This window comes from Hibiscus syriacus, unplaced genomic scaffold (assembly GCF_006381635.1).
Source record: "Hibiscus syriacus cultivar Baekdansim isolate YM2019G1 unplaced genomic scaffold, ASM638163v2 tig00110813_pilon, whole genome shotgun sequence".
Classification (NCBI taxonomy): Eukaryota; Viridiplantae; Streptophyta; class Magnoliopsida; order Malvales; family Malvaceae; genus Hibiscus; species Hibiscus syriacus.
The window spans coordinates 1,093,846-1,114,451 of NW_024062871.1; the positions used below are offsets into that span (position 1 = coordinate 1,093,846).

The 20,606-nt window shown below is 35.5% G+C and overlaps 3 protein-coding genes across 3 annotated transcripts; 2 read left to right on the forward strand and 1 right to left on the reverse strand.

The window, feature by feature from the left end:
• The first annotated feature begins 1,127 nt into the window (after positions 1–1,127).
• LOC120141802 lies at positions 1,128–2,553 on the forward strand. Its single transcript, XM_039156588.1, has 3 exons — positions 1,128–1,675; positions 1,862–1,982; positions 2,185–2,553. Exons 1-3 carry the CDS (start codon positions 1,128–1,130, stop codon positions 2,551–2,553), a joined length of 1,038 nt encoding a protein of 345 aa, XP_039012519.1.
• A 3,187-nt stretch (positions 2,554–5,740) lies between these two features.
• LOC120141732 lies at positions 5,741–7,117 on the forward strand. Its single transcript, XM_039156529.1, has one exon. The coding sequence runs from the start codon at positions 5,872–5,874 to the stop codon at positions 7,063–7,065; it is 1,194 nt and encodes a 397-aa protein (XP_039012460.1). The 5' UTR covers positions 5,741–5,871; the 3' UTR covers positions 7,066–7,117.
• Positions 7,118–13,419: 6,302 nt separating this feature from the next.
• On the reverse strand, positions 13,420–14,594 carry LOC120141726 (transcription factor HEC2-like). Its single transcript, XM_039156521.1, has one exon. It carries the CDS (start codon positions 14,322–14,324, stop codon positions 13,539–13,541), a length of 786 nt encoding a protein of 261 aa, XP_039012452.1. The 5' UTR covers positions 14,325–14,594; the 3' UTR covers positions 13,420–13,538.
• Between the last annotated feature and the right edge of the window lie 6,012 nt (positions 14,595–20,606).

The window sequence follows — 20,606 nt, forward strand, 5'->3', positions numbered from 1 at the left end:
GATGGTGTTTCTTTACATATTGATATGGTTGGTGATGTTACCTTAGTAATACCAACTAGGTCTTTGTTGCTAAATGATTTGCTTCATGTGCCTCTAATAACACATAATCTTTTTTCGGTGTCTAAGTTTGCGAGGGATAATGGTGTGTACTTTGAGTTTCATGCTCATGAGCGCTATGTTCATGATGCTACTACTAAATACGTCCTACTGTGTGGTCGTGTTGAAGGTGATTTATATGTTTTCTCAGGAGATCGAGTTCCAGGTGCTTGTAGAAATGCTTCTGCACATTCAGTTGTTGCTGCAAATAGTTTCAAACTTTGGCATCGCAGATTAGCTATGCCACATATAGTATTGTTGCTCATGTTTGTAAAACACTTGATGTAATGCTTTCTAAGGATATGAATAATATGTGTGAAGCTTGTTGCATTGGTAAAAACCATAAATTACCTTTTGTTGAATATACTACTGTGTATACTGCACATTTTTAGTTTGTTTTCACTGATATTTAGGGACCGACTAATGTGGTGTCCAATGGTTATCACTACTATTTATCGTTTGTTGATGCATATTCTAGGCATTCTTGGGTGCACTTCTTAACATATAGGTCCCAGACTGTGATTGTCTTTAAACTGTTTCAGCAAATGGTTTTGACTTAGTTTGGTGTGGCTATCAAAGATGTTCAGAGTGATTGGGGTGGTGAATATAGAAGTCTATTTTCTATTTTAGCTAAGGATGGTATCAACCACCGAGTAGTCTGCCCACATACTTTTAAACAGAATGGTGTAGTTGAGAGGAAGCACAGACACATTATTGAGTTGGCTTTGGTACACTTGGCTCAGGCTACAATGCCTCTGCAATTTTGGTAATATGCTGCAGTTATTGTTGTATACATCATTAATCATCTTCCAACAAAGGTGTTAGATGAGATGTCTCTTCTTGAAAAGTTTTGGGGGAAGAAACCTGAATATGAGTTGATGAGGGTGTTTGAATGCAAGTATTTTCCATATTTACGAGTATTTCAGAGACATAAGCTAGAATTCAGGTCTCAACCATATATTTTTTTAGGATACAACCCACAACATAAAGGCTATATGTGCTTAGCTACTAATGGAAGAGTTTATATATCTATGCATGTGGTCTTTGATGAGTCAGCTTTTTCACTCACAAGTTCTACTGCTCCTCCTGTGGCATCTAGTGTTATTCTTCCAAAATCAAGGTCTCTTGAGCTTGTTGCAGATGTTATCAAGTTGCAAGTTTGTAGTGATGATGTGTGTGTTGAGCCAGTTACCACTAGTTTGATGGAGGACTTAGTTCATAAAGATGTGACTGGGGTAGTTGAGGGTGAGTCCTCAAGCTTAAATTTTGAGGTTGATCAGAATGTTACAACTGATGGTGGTGATGTTGAGCATTATAGTGAAGAGTTGAATACACGTGAGTGTGTAGATTCAAATGCAAGAAGTGATGTTGAGGCTATGGTGAATCATCATCCAACGCTTACGATAAGTAAATATGGTGTTTTCAAGCCCAAGGTGTATTCTTTTACTTATGATACAATTAAACCTGTTAATGTGCATGAGGCTCTTCAGTCTCCATATTGGAAGAATATTGTGTATGTAGAACTTGAAGCCTTGAGGAAAAATTGTACGTGGTCACTTGTTCCATTGCCTGAAGGAAGGTCAGTGGTGGGCAACAAGTGGTTGTTTAAGTTGAAAAAGAACACAGATTGGTCCATCAGTCGATACAAGGCACGACTTGTAGCAATATAGTACTCTCAGGTTCCAGGTCATAACTTCAATGAAACCTTTAGTCTTGTAATTAAGTTTGCTAAACTTAATGTAATTTTGTCCATAGTTGTAACAAGGGGTTGGCAGTTGCGTGAGGCAAATGTGAATAATGTATTTTTGCATGGAGATTTGCGCGATGATGTATTCATACAGCAACCACCTGGATTTGAACAGAGGGCTCCTGATGGTACTGTGTTGGTTTGTAAACTTCAGAAGGCCTTGTATAGCTTGAGGTAACACCTTGGAGCTGGCATGCAAAGTTAAATATTGCTTGTTGTATATAGGGTTTAACGAGTCCAAGAGAGATACCTCGTTGTTCATATGATGTGTTCAAGGGATGTGTGTGTATATTTTGGTTTATGTGGATGATATAGTAATAACAGGTGAGTCAAATGCTTAGATTGAAGAAGTTGTGAAACTGTTGGGCGATGAGATTGCTCTAAAGGATCTTGGTGAGCTTAGATTCTTCCTTGGCATTGAGGTTAAACGGTGTGGTGAGGCGTTGATTCTTAGTCAACGCAAGTTCATCTTGGAGTTGTTGAAGAAAACCAAGATGCACAATGCTAGGGTTGTGTCCACTCCAATGCTAGTGACATTGAAAATTACACATGATGCTGGTGATCTACTCTCTGACACGTATGAATATCGTAGTATTGTAGAGGCACTTCTATATGTCTTCCATACACGTCCAGATATCTCATTTAATGTTAACAAGGTGGCACAATATATGCATGCACCAAGACATAAGTATTTTGTAACTGTTAAATGAATTATACGGTATTTGGTTGGTACACTTAACCATGGTCTTGTTATAGCTTCAGCTGTAGCAGGACTACATGTTGTGCTTTTTGTTAATGCTAATTGGGGTGGCAATACGGATGATCGAAAGTCTATCACATGTAATTGTGTTTTTGTTGGTGATAATCTAGTTATGTGGAGTTCGAAAAAATAAAATAATGTCTCTCGATCCACCATGGAGGTTGAATATAGGATTGTTGTTGATGCTACCACTGAAACAACATATGTGAGTGCACTCCTTGCAGAGGCTTGAATATAGGATTGTTGTTGATGCTACCACTGAAACAATATAGGATTGTTGGTGATAATCAAGTTGCTGATGGCTTGACCAAGCCCTTGTTAACAACATAGTTTGAACTCTTTCGTGCAAAGGTCAATGTGCAGTCATTTCTCGGGGGAAAAGGAAAAAGTGGCGAGAATATTAAGTATATCTAAGGTGCAGCTACTGTGATGGTGTGCTTGGGTGGCTGTAACTTGTTAGTCTTAGTTGTTAGCTGACTGTTAAGGTTGTTAGTTTGTTATTCATTACGGTTAGTAGTTAGTAGCAGTTAGCTTGGGTTTGTGAGCTGTATATAACGTGTAAACTTCTGTAAATGTACACTTGAATAATCTTCTGATATTTTACAAAGTCTTTAGTTTCTCAACAAATAAAAAATCTAAAATATTATAGAATTAGTATAAAAATTATAAAAAAAATACTACAAAACCATTCTAAAATATAAAGAAATATTCAAATGTTAAAATATTTTATAAACAAATATTTATAGGGCGTTATTGTGATGTTAGTAATACGGTTTTCAATGCAACAAAAACCGTACCTTTGGAAATAAATTTCATCAAACATAGAATGCTTTTAAGAGAATGGATTTCTTAATAAATAAAACGGACGATAGCTTGGTTTGCATGTTGCAATCGAGTCTTGGGATGGGTAGCTTATAACACGAGCACGAGGGGTTTCCCTCACGTTTCCTAATTAACACTCCTCAACAACTTTATGAAACATAATGGCAACGCGGTTAAAGGAAGATTATATAATATATATCAAGTTTATTATCGTTTAAATACATAAAAAAAACTTATATTCAATTCTTATTACACTTATTGAGTGATCTTAATAATTAAAGAAAATATTATTTTCTCTATAGATTTTAAATTCAAACAATTGTATATACAAATGAAGTGGAGAAGAATTTAGCATTTGCTGATGTTTTGGGAGTAGTATTTGCAGGGATGAGGAAAGTTTACAATTCACAGGTTCGATTCTTAGTGAAATTAGTTAGTTGCAGGTTGGGGTTTGGGTGATTTACCTTTGTCGTTGTTTTGATTCTAGTTGTGATTGATGTTGTGAGTAATCTTGAAGAAGTTGTTTTGTGGTGTTTAATTCAGTTTCGACTGTTGTGTTTAGTTGAATTGGGCTAGCTAGGCAGTATGCGGAAGTTTTTGATCTCTGGTTTTATGCTTTTGTCCTTGCCGTGTTCTGGCAGCTTGTGCATTTTGGGAGTTATTTTTTCTGCATTTCTGCTAGCAATCGATGCTTATCTTCTTGCCTGCTTTGCTCTATTGTATATCGAGCTTCAAGTACATCCTTCTTCTTTGGATCAGTTTTAGTTAAGTGAGTTCCTAAGGTTCCAGTGCTTGGTTTCTTTCTAGCTATGGTTGCGGGTGATGCCATGGTGGAGGTGTTGTTTCGTTCCATGGGTTGTTGTTTGTGCTTGTTCTGTTTTCAGTTCTCTATTTATTTTCATGATTTGTGTGGTTTGACTTATGTATGTACTGCCGGGGGATTGTAGTATTATTGGGGCTTGAATTGTGTGATCTTTTTTTTGTGTTTGTTGTTCCTAACCACCTCAATAGTACACTCTTTTTTCTCCATTTAGGATTAGAGAAATTTTTTAATGAGGTCCTTGAGGTGATGTACTTTGTAATCCCTTATAATACAAAGTACCTTCTTTCAAAAAAAAATATATCTGAATTGTCAATAATTAAGGAAGATTATGAATATATATAATTTTATAATCACTGAAAAGTAATCGATAAAATAATAATTCAATTCTCACACCCATCCGAAAAGGGGGGAAAACAAAAATGTTTACAAATGTTAACTAAGAACAAAGTGTGAATATGATTGCCAAGCTCATTCATGATTGCAAAAGGGGCCGTAAATCGACCCAACCAACAGGTTTGCATTTAACAATGACTTGGACAAAAGAGCAAACCTTTCTTCTTCTTCTAATTAAACGGATTATATTAAGGAATCGTATAAAGCTAAAAATTGATGGTTAAGGATATCAAATCTGATTTCGTTTCTTAAAATACTATATTTTCCACAGTAATCAAATCATATTACATATGCACGTGGTTCTGTCAAATTGCCCATTTTTTTATTTCTTACGCAGTGCTTTTATTGTATTTATAGGAATAATTATGATATTTCCACTATTAGATTAATAATAATAGTAATAATGATCTTTCCAATCAAATGACGAAAACATTTTACCTTCTTTGCTACATTTTCACCAGACGAACTAAAAATTATATATAATTAGTTGAATTTTAATATAAAATGGTTGTCCTTGTTCCCCTATATAATGGGTAAAGGGAGGTAAGATAATAGGCTGCCCCCAATACTAGGTTGAGAGCAGCTTCCGTAGGAGACCTCCAAATTATGAAATGCCCTCCATGAGATTCGATCTCACGACCTCAAGGATAAGAACCTTGTGCTTTACCAACTGATATATATATTGAAAACATGAAACTTATGAAATATAACATAACTATGATAGATATTACATTAATAACTACATTTTAAGTTTATTAATTTGTTAAATGCTTATTTTAATAATAAAGATTGAATTTCTTTAAATATTTGTGAATAAATTAAACTTTATTCCCCGTAACTCATCTTTGAATGTTGATGAATTTAAAATTACTTTTAATTTATTTTTTTCAGATATTTAACATTATTGAGTTTTTAATTAATTATATTTCTTTGAAATCTAAAAAAACTAATAAAAATCAGAAAAATAAATTTTCAAACATATTGTTAAAGAAAACAGTTGCAGAATCTCAAAAGTAGGCCCCAACGTTGAAGCACCTATATAAACGACATCAGTCCACCGCTCGAAGACTTCTCTACACAAAATTAAGCCCCTAACTTCACTCGCCTTCTTCACTTCACTTCTATCTGATAAACCAAGTCACAAAACTCACTGTTTTTTTTCCCTCTTATTTTCGACAGCGTTTCGAGGGGAAGTGGGAGAACCACCGCCTGTAACTTATTCAAGCAATAATGGTCGACGTAGATCGTAGGATGTCCGGTCTGAACCCGTCCCACATAGCAGGCTTACGCCGTCTCTCTGCTCGTGCTTCCGCTCCTTCAACCACGGGTTCGCTCCCCGTTCGCAACGGTCTTCAGTCTTTCTCTTCATTAGCGGATAAAGTTATCACCCATTTACGGGAGTCGGGTTTCAAAGTCCAACCGGGCTTGTCCGACGTTGAGTTCGCTCGAGCGGAAGCCGAGTTTGGTTTTGGTTTCCCACCTGACCTCCGAGCCATATTATCAGCCGGTTTACCCGTGGGACCTGGTTTTCCCGATTGGCGGTCCAATGGAGCACGACCCCATCTTCGGGTTTTGCTTGATCTTCCCATCGCTGCAATTTCCTTTCACATAGCGCGTAACACGTTATGGTCCAAATCATGGCGACCAAGACCTTCCAACCCGGAAAAGGCTTTACGGGTGGCAAGGAATGCGCTTAAGAGAGCTCCACTTTTGATCCCCATTTTTAATCACTGCTATATTCCCTGTAACCCATCTTTAGCGGGTAACCCGATTTTCTTCATTGACGAGACCCAGATTTTCTGTTGCGGATTCGATATATCCAATTTTTTCGACATGGAATATTTGTTTCAGAGCTCTTTATCCGACCCAGAATGGTTGAAAAAACAGAGATCAGTTAGTGAGAAATCAGCCGGGTCGTCCACTAACGTCTCGAGGCGGACTAGTATGGATGCTGGTTTCCTTACCGGGACTCGGGCCCCTAGATGGGTCGAGTTCTGGAGCGAGGCGGCCGTTGATCGGCGCCGAAGAAACTCATCATCGAATATTTCGACCGAGACGTATTTCGATATTCCGAAAACCAAAATTCCGAAATGGGTGGAGGATTACATGGAGCAAATCGGATCGGTTCTTAGAGAAGGCGGGTGGAGCGAGTCCGATATAGCAGAGGTGGTACACGTGTCGGCCTCTGGATTTTTCGAAGAAGAGATGGTTTTATTGGATAATCAAGCGGTTCTAGATGCGCTCCTTTTAAAAGTGGACCGGTTCTCAGATTCGCTCCGGAAGGCTGGATGGAGCTCCGAAGAAGTTTCGAATGCTCTAACTTTTGATTACCGACCGGACAAGGAAAAGAAACCTCCCAAGAAATTATCCACCAAGCTCGTTAACAAAATTGGGAAACTTGGTGAATCAGTTAACCTGTCATGAGATCACTTGCAAAACTGAGTTCCATTTTGTTCCTTATTCTCATTTTTTGTTTTTAAAAATTTCAGGTCTGTTGGGTTTATAGCACCAAGATGAAAGCTGAAAATAAAAATGGTTCCAATGGAATTGTTGTTGATAATATAAACAATCAATGGAAAATAACTAATAATTCCTTTTTATAACTGTTATGTTAAATAAAACGATTAGAATCGATTTCCTTCGGTAAATATGAGATATTATTTAATAAAATTTATTACACTTGAGTTTATAAAAGTTGGATATTTTATAGGAATAAAAAAAAGTTTGATAATTAAAAAAACATATTATAATTCGAAACACGAGGTTTACATATTAGTAAAAAGAAAAGAGAGGATAATTTGCATCAATTGAATATTTCATCCTACAGCTTATTCTCAAGTTTCAATAAGCGCATTTGTTCAAGGACTCATAGCGAGCCCAAAATCCAACAAATTCATCTGCAGCTTTCCCGTTTTCACACAGAAACCTGACACAAAATCCTTCTAATCACACCGTTTAGCTCTTTAAGAAGTGAGAGGTTATAAATAAATCCCATATCGTGTAGCATTTTAATAAATGTAGAAGGGCAAATCAGCAAATACGATAAGTTTATGTCATGTGAGCTGAATGTTCGAACAACTTTTAAGGAGGAGACATTTTCTTGGTAAGTAAAAGAAACAGAGTTTAGGGTTTGTACAGTTACCTGCTGACCAAAACGATGAACACCAAATAATTGCATAGTAAAAAAAAACAAGAGTGGTTAGGATCATAATATTATTATTTGGATCCCACTTTAAAGCATGTGCATCAACACAGCAATAATTAGTTCTGACAAAACACAATTAATAAAACCATAAAAAATCTTTTATCAAAAGGAAAACTATTTTAAAACGAAACTCAAAAGTCTAAAGCACCATTGAAAAATGAACAATTCATTAATCAAATTACCATGTGAACAGAAGCAGACTTTTTAAATGCTCCAACGGTTGCTGCAACACCACCTGAACCGACCAATGCCACGGTCATGTGCAAATATCCACCCCCGCCTTTCACGGTTTCATCGCTTTTATGCGCTGAGGCATAAATTTTGCGTGGTGTTTTTTTAAGGGAAATGGACTTTAGCCCCTCCCCCTATCTTCATATGTCTGCAGTTCTCGTGACACCTTTCTAAACATACCCTACAAGCATTGCTTACCCATAGAAAATAGAAGAAATTTCATTTCATTTGTCTTATTAGATTATGTGGAATCAAGTTCAAATTCGGACCAATTGAAACAATAATTTAGTGTACATGATGTTTAAGTTTTGTGATGAGTGGGGGTTGGTTTTGCCAATGAAAAAGGGGACGGTTTAGCGGGTAGGTGTGGGGGGGTTAATATGAAGATTGATGATACGTAGAAATGGATGTTTGAGATTTGTCACCAACTTTGAACAGTGACATTACGTTGACATTAAGAGGAGGGGCTAGACTTTGTAGTGTTGTGTGAAAGGGATTCTTGTTATTTAGGTAGTGTTTTTACTGTGTAAGGTCTGCAAAGTTATTATGTCTGCGCCATACAGGCCACGAGCAGACATTGAGTTTCGCAGACCGTTTGTTTTTTAGAAGACAGAAACTTTTCAAACGTTTGCGCGAGGTATTCTTTGTGCAGACATAATTTTATCTCTTCAAAGTTCTTCAAACCTTTTCAAAGAAATTAAAATTATTTAAATTTATTTTAAAATATGGATTGATTTATTTTAAAATATGAAAAAAATTATTTTAAAATATGGATTGATTTATTTTAAAATATAGATTGATTTATTTTAAAATATGAAAAAAATTATTTTAAAATATAGATTGATTTATTTTAAAATATAGATTGATTTATTTTAAAATATGAAAAAATTTATTTTAAAATATCGATTGATTTATTTTAAAATATGTATTGATTTATTTTAAAATATGGATTGATTTATTATAAAATATAGATTGATTTATTTTAAAATATGAAAAATTTATTTTAAAATATGGATTGATTTATTTTAAAATATAGATTGATTTATTTTAAAAAATTTATTATTGTAGTTGTATGGATTATTTAAATTTCAATATTATAAAACTAAAATTATTTAAATTTCAGTATTGCAAAACTCTTTTAAGTTAAAAAAATCAGTTTATTTATATTTCAATTTATTTTAGCAATCTGCAGACGTTAAAAAACAAAAGTCTTCTTCTTACAGATTGTAGACTTTTGATCTACCTTTTCTACTGCAGATGCCTACAGATATGATCCGCAGACTGCATACCTTTTACCTCTAAAAAAAACACCACCTTAGTCAATTTGGTGGGTTAATTATTGTAGTACAGCTTTTTTTAATTGTTAACGGCTCCCATATGTCTTTGCAGTTTGCTGCTTGCTCTCTCGTAGAGTACTGTTGCCATTTTTTGCTGACATCACACTGCCACTGCTCATGTTTTCTCTGGAAATACGTTCTCTCTGCGTATAAGTTTGATATTTTGAAAAGAGAAACATGTATGACAAATTCGAACAGCAAGTGGATAATTTTGGGGTTTTAAAATCTTAATTTTAATAATATTAAAACCAAGGTATTTTACGCCTCCTTTTCATCCAAGGACGATGATAAGTGGCTTAAATGTCAACATGTTTTTTTTCTTAACAGAAGTAGTCATTGATAATCATGGAAGTTGACATATCCTACAACTGCTCTGCTGAAGCAGAGCAGGAGAATATGACATTACTTGTATAATACTCTCTGAATGCAGCTCTTGCTTTGTCTAAAATGTTGCAGATCTCATTTACTCCACCAATGTAAATAAATGGTGCCCAGTTCAATCAATTAATTAGAGAAAGGAAAAAAGAAGGCAAAAATCAGCAATCTATCTGTTCCTTTGCAGAGTTTAATTTTAGCATACATAAAGATGTTGTTGCCACTCAGGACTTGAATCGATATTTATAGCATGTGAAGGTATACTTCGTTGATTCAGAACTTAAAAGCCCAATATGGTAGTCTAACTCACAAGAAAACGGAATAATTGATGGATTTGGGCTTCAATGATCTCTTCTAAATGATAGGATGAGAAGTTGGGAAAACTAATAAGAAAAATAGGAGGGAAAGTAAACAATATATAAAGCGTAAAGATGGAGAAAGTCATGGAGATTGGTGTCAGAGATGTTACGTGCATTTCACCTTGCATAAGCGACAATGGGATATTTAGGTCCAAAAACATTAGATTTAAATCCTCTTTTAAAGCATCCATTTCCAACCAAAACCAACCAACCGTTTTGTTGTCTTCTCTTCATCTATTATGTTCACATTTGGAGTTCTCCGACACCATTTTCTTCATTTATACCCTCAACTCCCCTAATTTCATTGCTTCCTCTCTATCCACATTACTTATCAATCCCATGAAAATGTCACAAGTTCAAACAAAAATATTATGATTATCTCTAGTTTAAGAATTTAGAAGAATTATAAATAACTTAAGTATTACATATGTATATATACAAAGTTAATCCAAACGAATTCCCCAATCATATTGAAATGAAGCTAATAATAAATCCCATTAATATTTTGAGAAATAAAATATGATTAGAGTTGCTCCTTTTTGTCCAAATGAAAATACCAAAGCCTCAAATTAGAGTCCCTAATACATATTTAGAGAACAACGTTGAATTTTATTGCATGACCAAAAGACTCGATATAGAAGATGAGTCGATTCTACAACTGATATTGAAAATAATCTCATTAGTAAAATGTAGATAGGAAAATAGAACAATACATAGTACAAGAAATGAATACACTTCTGAAATATCAAACTCACGAAGGGTTAGTTCTCACTTCCAAGCACCCACATGGAAATGTTTTGTGAGCTTTTATAACATTCACAAATTTTTAAATTGGAGTTTTCTTTTTAAATTATTTTTAAGAATTATATTAATTAATTTCAGCATTGATAAGCACATATTTTAAATTTAGTTCGATTGGTTAAAAGATAGTTCAAATTGAATTATTGTGATGTATTTTCTTTCTAACAATTTAAACTTAAAATATTAAATTGAATTATTTATATAAAAATTTATAAAAATATTTTTGTTTCACTATCTAAATCTTTTAAATATAATAAATATATTAAAAATTATTTAAAAATTACATAAGTAAATATCTTGTATAAAAAATAAAACTCAAACTCCAATAAAATTTACATTATCTCAATTAAATTTACGTTATGAACTAAATATTTAAAAAAATATTTAATAAATAAATTAGATATATCTTAAATAATATTAATAAAACATATTAAATATTAAAGAACAATTTAAATATAAAATAAATATAATAAATATACACCCAAAATATTTAATTAACTAATTAAAAATATGTAATAAATAGATCAATATTAAGACGATCCATTATTTTAAAAATAATTTTATCCAAAATAATAATAATTGTTAAATAAATAAGGAACGATGAAAATAAAAAACTTGAAATATTGACAAAAGGATTGTTCTTGATAATATTATTTTCTTCTTGGTGACAATATTTGTTTAAAGATTCTCAACTAATTGATAATGAACATTTAAATCATTGTCAAATTAGAACTTGTAATCTTTGAAAATAATAAATCTATTAATCACTAAAATTAATTAGTTTGTACAAAGACTAACAAAAAAAATGAATATATAATTTGAAAAGTAAATATCTCCAATAATAACCTTTCAACAAACTCAACATACCTTTATAGTCAAAACTGAGAATACAGCTATGAAGCATAGAGCAAACGATTATTCATTTACAAATAGACTAAAAAAGAAATAATTAAAAGAAGGAAGCAAGCGCTAGTTAAAAACCAAAACGGCTATCCGACATCAGCACGCAAAGTAAAGAGATTTGAACTCCATTGTATCTTATAGGTTTCATCTAGAAGTTCACTTAGAGGTATCGAGACGTATTGAGATATCATTTTTTTTATTGAACTTTTACATAGCTAATTGTCTCGTCATAAATACGCATCCAATAAAATATCTTTAATGACTTAAATTTCCAAAAAAAAAAATAAGAATTTAACGTCCTAGTCGACCAATATTTATAAATTAAATATTAAAACCTAGCAGGTAAGACCAAATCTAGAAAATGAAATTTCGATGAATATATACCCATTTATCCTGTCACAAAGAACATGAGAACTTATCTTATATTGAAAAAGAAAAAGAAAAAGAAAGTAGATGGATAAAATGGATTTTTGTATTAAAAAGATAAAGCAAAACAAAAGATAGAATGTGTCAGAGGGAGGGGTGCAATGAACATTGCCGTTTAGGGAAAATACCCCAAATACTTACCTTCTCCAATAATCAAAGCCCTCTGTGTGGGTATGTTGGGACCTTAGTGGGATATATCACATGGGTCTACTTCATGAGATTAGGTTTGACCATTTCCATTTTCCATTTCTTTAATTTTAATAATTTTCTTTTATTTTATGAGATTTGATTAAGTGAGGCATGACTCTTGAGACATGAACACTAACACTAGTCGACCCTGCCTTGGGAGGCAACCTACCTCCCACGTTCACTTCATTTAATAATACACATAGCAAACAGAACTAGAAAAATATTTAATAAGTCCTTAATATTAAAAATTAATTGCAAAAGATGTTGATTTACGAAGGATAATATTATTTTAAAACTTTATAAAATGATCTAAGTGATAAAAGAGAATTATATTCTCTTTAAATGATATGGATTTGATTAATTACGTCTACAAATTATATGATGTTAATAAATTAAAGTTTTTTTAGTAGATACTAAAAATTAACTGTTATTTCTTCCAAAGGAAAACCTAGCATTAGTTGGCTGCAAATTTTGATTTTAAGAGAGACCCGTGGTTTGCATTTTATTGGAGAGAATTCAAGCAACTTTAGAGAGAGCAGATAAGGTAAATATTTTGTAAGAAAGTTGAAAACTTTTGACGGTGAAAAGGAACTGCTAACTGAAAAAAACCAGATGTTGCTATCCGTCAATATTCTTATGGTGAAAACAAATTTAACTTATGGACCATGCCGACCATTCAGAATAGGATGATATTAAACAAGCAGTGAGATATGTACGGTAACCCTCAAAATGAAAAGGAATTTTCATGCATGGTAGAGGGAAATATTTCGAATTAATTATTCTCCCTAATAACCAACATTAGTTCATATGCATGATCAGTTAACTGGAATGCATGGGGAAATTCTTGAAGTTTATTGGCCTGTTCTGCTGATAAAAGCTTTAATCGTTGTGTGACGAATATAGATATATGTGGAGAATATTAAGAAGTTTAATTCTAGATAATGAAAGCATACAATCAAATTCTTTGTGGCACTAAGAACAAGTGAAATCCAAACTTTACAAGTAATCCAAAACATTACGATGATATTGCCCGTTACACAAATCAACTAGTTAAATTCTAAAATCCACCCCCTATCTAAGCATCTGCATGTTGCTCACAACTTGATGATGATGAGATGGCTGACAAGCTTTCACCAAAGGGGAGTAACCCACGTTAGCCAGTGCTGCACTCGGAAACCCTACGCTCATTGGCCTATTCACGGCAGCTTGTTCCAGAGATTGCACCTGTTTCTTCAGAAACTTAACATAATGAATAGCTTCGTCCAACATCGAAGCAGTGTCCATCTTAGTGCCTCCCGGAACGAGTCTTTGCAGAATCCTTATCCGCTCACTTATCCGTTCCCTTCTATGCCTGGCGGCCACACTCTGTGGATCCTTAGAGATCTTTACGTTCCTTCTCTTCGGAGGTTTAATGGATTCCGGGTCTATATGAATAGGCTGCATTGCCGCTATACGAAAGATCATCTCCCTCATTGCTGCCATGGAGTTCTTATCAACAGAAGGAGGGAATGAGTTTGAGTTGTTGAAAAGAGATGGATACTTAAACTTGGTGTTGGCCATATTGTTGGGTTGAAAAGGTGGAGCCATGGAATCTTGAACTGGGATATTGCCAATGAATGATAAAGTGGAAGGTGGCAAGGCCATGAATGTGTTGAGTGAAGAAGGGTCATTAATGGGGTTAGGGTAAATGGGTTGTGTAGGTAAGAATGTAGAACTTGAAGTCCCATTGGGGAAGTCTATTTCAGAGGTCTTGAAAGGAGGCGACTCACAGAATTCAGGAAGCTTTTCCATTTGCATCATCATTGTCATCATATCCATGTGATCTTCTGTTGAGGATTTGATCATGTCAACATCCATTGAACCTTCACTCAAACTAGCTATCAGCTACTCTTCGCCCCTTGAAAAAAGTTCTGTTTGAGGGCGTGAGTTGAGAGAAAAAAGAGATGGGAAAGTTGGTATATGATAGAATTCTGAGAAACTGAAATGACGGAGGGATGGGTGAGGAGCTGAGCTGACAGAAGAAGCTGGAGATATGTAGCTTTGATAGAATTAAGGGTTTTCTTTTATATATGTAATCAAAGATGTGCAGAGCTAAAGATAAAGGAGAGAGATGATAAAAGTGTATTTAAAAAGTACCACCAATATCTAGCAGAGAAGTGGAGAGGGCTTTATATAGCAACTTGTGACCAGATATGTATTTTTAAATACATGCAAAGCTTATAGGAAAGTTCTCTCTCCCAAAAACTCATTTATGATTGAATGTGTTATATCTGATAGTGACCGCCCATCATGTGGGGTTAACTCTATATTCATTCATCCTATCAACCCTCCGATCTAATGAATTGATCCTACGTTTAGGTCCACAAATTAGATGGCTTGGATTCAAGGATAATTGCTCAAAGAAGGTGCATGAACCACTTAGTTTTTTATGGACTGTGCCATTGAGTACTCTCAAGTGCCTGCTTTCCCTTAAAAAAGTTATTCTTCCTTTTACCATGAAACCCCACACACTCCATAGTCACATGACATTTGTCAGGACAATCAACCCTTGAGCTGTCTCCGGTGCTTGATAAAGATTCCAGTAACTTTGGGATGATAGGATCACAGTTTCAGGATTTTAACTTTTAAAGGGTGGTGGTAGTATACGGCAGTGGACACGGTTTTGGTCACTCTCATCATTGCCTTTGGCACGCATTTCAAGGTGGATAGAAGGGTGACGGTGGTGATGCAGAGAGCCAGAGACTACTTTCTACTGCAACTATGGAAATGGTGGCTTCGGGTACTGAATTTTTTTTCCTTTTCTTTTTCTTTTTCCTTTTGTTGCTTTACTGACACCTTCAGTTCGTGAGGCTGCCTTTTTTGTTGCAGTTCTTACCAATTTGAGTATACAAGAAGACAATATCATTGAATTGAGAAGTATCTAATCTGTGTGAGAAACTAATGACATGAAAATTAACTAAAGATTCCTGTCATTAATCTGTTTAGTTTCTTGTAAGTTTAGAACAGGAACTGAAACTCACTGAAATAAATATACTAATATGGTACATACCATATCTACATTTATCGAAATTTGACAACAAAGACCATGACTAGTACATTTGAAGTGCACATGGGGGTTTGAGATTCAAGATATTTCCAATAACTCGAAAACAATATTAAAATACTCTGCATCCAGATTAGAGTGGTAAAACAAATTAAAAAATATAAACAGTAGTTTGATTATATCTTCCTATTCAAGAAAACTTTTTACAGTGCAGATAATTACAAAGCTCAGGAAGTGGTCCCATGCTCGAGAATCATGCCTGGGTTTTTTGTTTCACTGATATTCTTCTATCATCAGCAAAGATGGAGGAGCTCTGTTATCTTATATAGGTTCCCGAAATGAAACAAACAAAAGCCGCCAATGGAAGTTCAACTTTTTCAGATTGACAAACTTTGATCATTCAATTTATCATTAAAACTGGAGATAACTCAGAACCCTTTTTCTTCTTTCATAGAAACAGAGGCGACAAAAGGTGAAGTTTGAGAAATGATAGAGAAAATAAGGCAGCCTACTTTTATGATAGAACTGCACTTCGTTGATGGAGAAGGCCAGAAGGGTCACTGTACATTCATAAATCGGGGTCCCTTCATCAACACTCTGCCAAAGTGCCAATTCCGTCAATTCCTCCAATTGGTATTAGATGTCAAGAGTAAAATTCGAAGTTGTGAAATTCGATGGTCAGGTTAACTTCGGATTATGGAAAACAAGAGTGAAAGATATGTTGGCACAGCAATGGATCCTGAAGGCTTTGTGACCTATAAAACCGGCGTCGATGGAGGAGGAAGATTGGGAAGAATTGCAACAGCGAGCGGCAGGAACCATACGATTATGCTTGGCGGACGAGGTCATATATCACGTCATGCATCTGTCGTCTCCAGACGAAATTTGGAGGAAGTTGAAAAGTTAGTTTATGTCCAAATCCTTAATGACAAAACTGTATCTAAAGCAGCGGCTGTATGGGTTGAATATGCAGGACGATCATGATTTGGCGCAACACGTGAATGTATTCAATCAAATCGTTTCTGATTTGGCTCGGCTTGATGTGAAAATTGAGGATGAAGACAGAGCGATGATTATGTTGTGTTCGTTACCTCCCTCTTACGAACACTTGGTGACTACTCTTATATATGGGAAAGAGACTATCAACGTTGAGGAGATTACTGCAGACTTGTTGGCTCACAACCAGCGGAAACATAATGCAGGGGAAAGCTCTCATGCCGATAGCTTATATGTTAAGGGTAATCGAGACCGTGGACGGAAGCCAGAGATGGCAGAGTCTGACAAGAGGAATTCCAGATCCAAATCTAGGGATAAGAAGACAATTCACTGTTACAAGTGCAAGGAGGCGGGACATATGAAGCGAGACTGTTCGAAGTTGAAAAAGAAGACTGATGAGAAGCGTGATGATTCATCCAAGTCTGTGAATGTTTATTTGGGTGATGATCGATGTTGCAATATTGTTGGTATTGGTGATGTCAGAATTAAGATGTATGATGGCTCTGTTCGGACGTTGAGTGGTGTTCGACATATCCCAGATTTGAAGAAGAATTTGATTTCTTTGGGCACTTTGCACAAGAATGGTTTTATCCTTAAGGCTGATGAGGATAGGGAAACCATTCAGATTGTTAAAGGAGCTTTGACTATGATGAAAGGAAAGATGACTGCAGGGAATATTTATAGATTGTTAGGGAGTACCGTTGTAGGTGGAGTTCATTCTGTTGAGTCATGTGATGATACTACAAAACTGTGACATATGCGTCTTGCTCATCTTAGTGAACGTGGTATGGCATAATTACACAAAAGAAATTTGTTGCATGGTGTCAAAAGCTATAAGCTCGATTTTTGCAAGTATTGTGTTCTTGGTAAACATACTAAAATCCGTTTCAAGACTGTGAAGCACACAACTCAAGGGATTCTTGATTATGTGCATTCTGATGTATGGGGGCCTTCCACGACATCGTCTTTGGGTGGATCTAGGTATTATGTTACTTTTATTGACGATTTTCACGGAAAGTTTGAGTGTATTTTTTGAAACAGAAGTCTGACATTTTTTAGAAGTTCAAGCTGTGGAAAGCTGAGGTAAAAAACCAAACTGGACGAAAAATCAAGTGTTTACGGTCTGACAATAGTACAGAGTACACAGATTCACAGTTTCTACACTTCTGTAAGGAGCATGGGATTAGGAGACATTTTACAGTGCGTAAGACACCACAACAAAATGGTGTTGCGGAACAGATGAACATGTCATTGAATGAAAGAGCCAAATGTTTGCGGTTGAATGCGGGGCTTCCCAAACACTTATAGGCTGAGACTGTTAACATGGCGTGTTATCTTATCAACAGATCGCGAAGGGCATCATTAGCTTAGAAAGTTACAGAAGAGGTATGGACTGGTCATGATGTTAGTTTTGATAAATTACGAATTTTTGGTTGTCCTGCTTATGTGCATGTACCTGCTGATGAGAGATCCAAACTTGATGCAAAATCGAAGAAGTATATTTTTCTGGGTTACAAGAAAGGTGCCAAAGGATTCAAGTTCTGTGATCCAATTGCGAAGAAAATTGTGATCAATAGAGATGTTGTTTTTGATGAACAGTCCATGTTGCAGCAGAAAAAAGACACGACAATGGTGGATTTTGAGCAGTTTCCAGTTGAGAATCCAGAAACTTCTCAACCGACTTCTGGTGGTTCCGCTACGGATGATTTGCAGGATTATAGTCTTGCCAGAGACTGGTGAGACGGACGAATATAAAGCCCCCGAACAGATTGGGTTTTGAAGACTTGGTCTCTTTTGCACTTACTGTTAGCAATGATGATCCGGTTACTTTTCATGATGTCGTTACTAGTCAGGAAAACGACAAGTGGATGACTGCCATGGTTGAGGAGATGGAGTCTTTGAATCACAATCGTACATGAGAGTTGGTTCGCCTTCCTGAGGGTAAGAAGCCGATTGGTTGCAAATGGGTGTATAAGAAGAAACCAACGGTAACAAAAAAAGAGAGGGAGAAGTTCAAGGCTCGTTTGGTAGCAAAGGGTTTTTCACAGCAGAAAGGAGTTGATTATGATGAAATTTTTTCTCCTGTGGTCAGACTTACTTCAATCCGAGCAGTACTTGCATTGGTGGCTAGTTGGGATTTGCATTTAGAGCAGATGGATGTTAAAACTGCTTTTTTGCATGGTGATTTAGAGGAACAGATCTACATGCGGTAGTATGAAGGTTTCACTCAACCTGGAAACGAATATTTAGTTTGCAGATTGAAGAAATCTTTATACGGGTTGAAATAGTCTCCGAGATAGTGGTATAAACGATTTGACTCCTATATGATCAAGATTGGCTACAACCGATGTGAGTATGATTGTTGTGTCTATGTTAAGAGCCTTGATGATGGTTCTTTTATTTTTCTGTTACTGTATGTTGATGATATGTTAATTGTTACGAAGAACATGGATGATGTTATCGGTTTGAAAACTTTATTGAGTTAGGAATTTGATATGAAAGATTTAGGTCTTGCAAAGAAAATTCTTGGAATGGAAATTTGCAGGGACAGAGACTCAAGGAAACTGTGGCTATCTCAACGGGGTTATGTTGAGAAAATGCTAGAAAGGTTTGCGATGAGCAGCGCAAAACTAGTGAGCACTCCATTGGTGAATCACTTTAAACTCTCATCAGAACAATGCCCTAAGACAGATAAGGAAGCTGAATATATGGAAAAGGTTCCATATTCTCATGTTGTTGGCTGCTTGATGTATGCAATGGTATGTACTCGTCCTGATTTAGCTCATGTTGTTAGTCAAGTTTGTAAGTACATGTCTAAACCTGGTAAGCAACATTGGGAAGCAATCAAGTGGATCTTTCGGTACTTAAAGGGTACTGTGGGACATGGAATTGTTTTTAGTAGTCAGTGGGACAATCATTTTGTTGTAGGATATGTGGATTCAGACTATGCAGGTGACTTGGATAATAGAAGATCTACGACAGGGTATGTGTTTACTCTTGGTGGAGGGCCTATTTGTTGGAAGTCTACTGTTCAATATGTTGTGGCACTATCTACAACTGAAGCTGAATACATAACAGCGGCTGAAGTTGAAAAAGAAGCTTTATGGCTTACTGGTTTAGTGAAGGAGTTGGGTGTTCAGCAAGGTGGAGTTCAGTTGCTTTGTGACAATCAAAGTGCTATTCACTTGACTAAGAATCAGGTGTATCGTGCTAGAACTAAACATATTGATGTAAGGTTTCACAAGATCAGAGAGTTGGTTGCATCTGGAGAGGTTTTGTTTCAGAAGGTACATACTAATGAGGATGCCGCTGATATGTTCACCAAGCCAGTTACGACAGACAAGTTCAAGCATTGCTTGGACTTGTTGAATGTTTCGAGTTGTTAAAGAAGTAAGGTAACCCAACCCACATTGAAGTTTCCAAGAGGCAGGATATTCGCCAAGGTGGAGATTTGTTAGGTTTGGCTCATAAATATACAGGATATTCGCCAAGGTGGAGATTATGTATCAGGTTTTTTTATTATAAATAGAGATGTAACCTAAACCTATGAGACATTGAATAAAACTTATAGTGTCGTCTAGGCACCGAGGACGTAAGCACATTGTCAAACCTCGTTAAAATTCTTGTGTTATTTCGTTTTCTTTACCCGATTCTTCAACAATATATATGTCGTAACTACTTGTTAGAGTTTAGTGGTTCGTTGGGGAGAAGCAAATGCAACCTAGCTTCAAAAGTCAGAAGTGGTGGGCCTTGGCGTGTTGACTTATGGAAAGCCCACATTTGTTGAGCACTTGAGTGCTCTTTGGGTTATTTGATAGCTAAGGCCCATTCACGTTGCACCAAGACAATATGAAACAATGGACAACCGGAAGCAGACGAGATGCACATATTGTGAAATGGTCGACTATACGGCACCTGTTTCTCTTAATTTTCTCCATCAATCTTCGTTAAGAGATCTGCTATCATGTTCACTTCACGCTGGATGAGAATAAATTAACAAGTCAAGCTCGATGGAGATAGTCCATTTTTATTTTTGCTTGAACCTTTTATGAGATGGGCGTTTGGGTTTAATATTTTTTCAAGTCTGAAATTTTTGTTTT

Excerpts from the sequence above, each read along its gene's own strand:
- LOC120141802 (XM_039156588.1), top strand. The coding sequence starts at position 1,128 with ATGCATGTGGTCTTTGATGAGTCAGCTTTTTCACTCACAAGTTCTACT. Across the intron at positions 1,676-1,861 it reads GTTCCATTGCCTGAAGGAAG|GGGTTGGCAGTTGCGTGAGG; the intron begins GTCAGTGGTGGG and ends AGTTGTAACAAG. Across the intron at positions 1,983-2,184 it reads CTCCTGATGGTACTGTGTTG|ATTGAAGAAGTTGTGAAACT; the intron begins GTTTGTAAACTT and ends TCAAATGCTTAG.
- LOC120141732 (XM_039156529.1), top strand. The coding sequence starts at position 5,872 with ATGGTCGACGTAGATCGTAGGATGTCCGGTCTGAACCCGTCCCACATA.
- LOC120141726 (XM_039156521.1), bottom strand. The coding sequence starts at position 14,324 with ATGGATGTTGACATGATCAAATCCTCAACAGAAGATCACATGGATATG.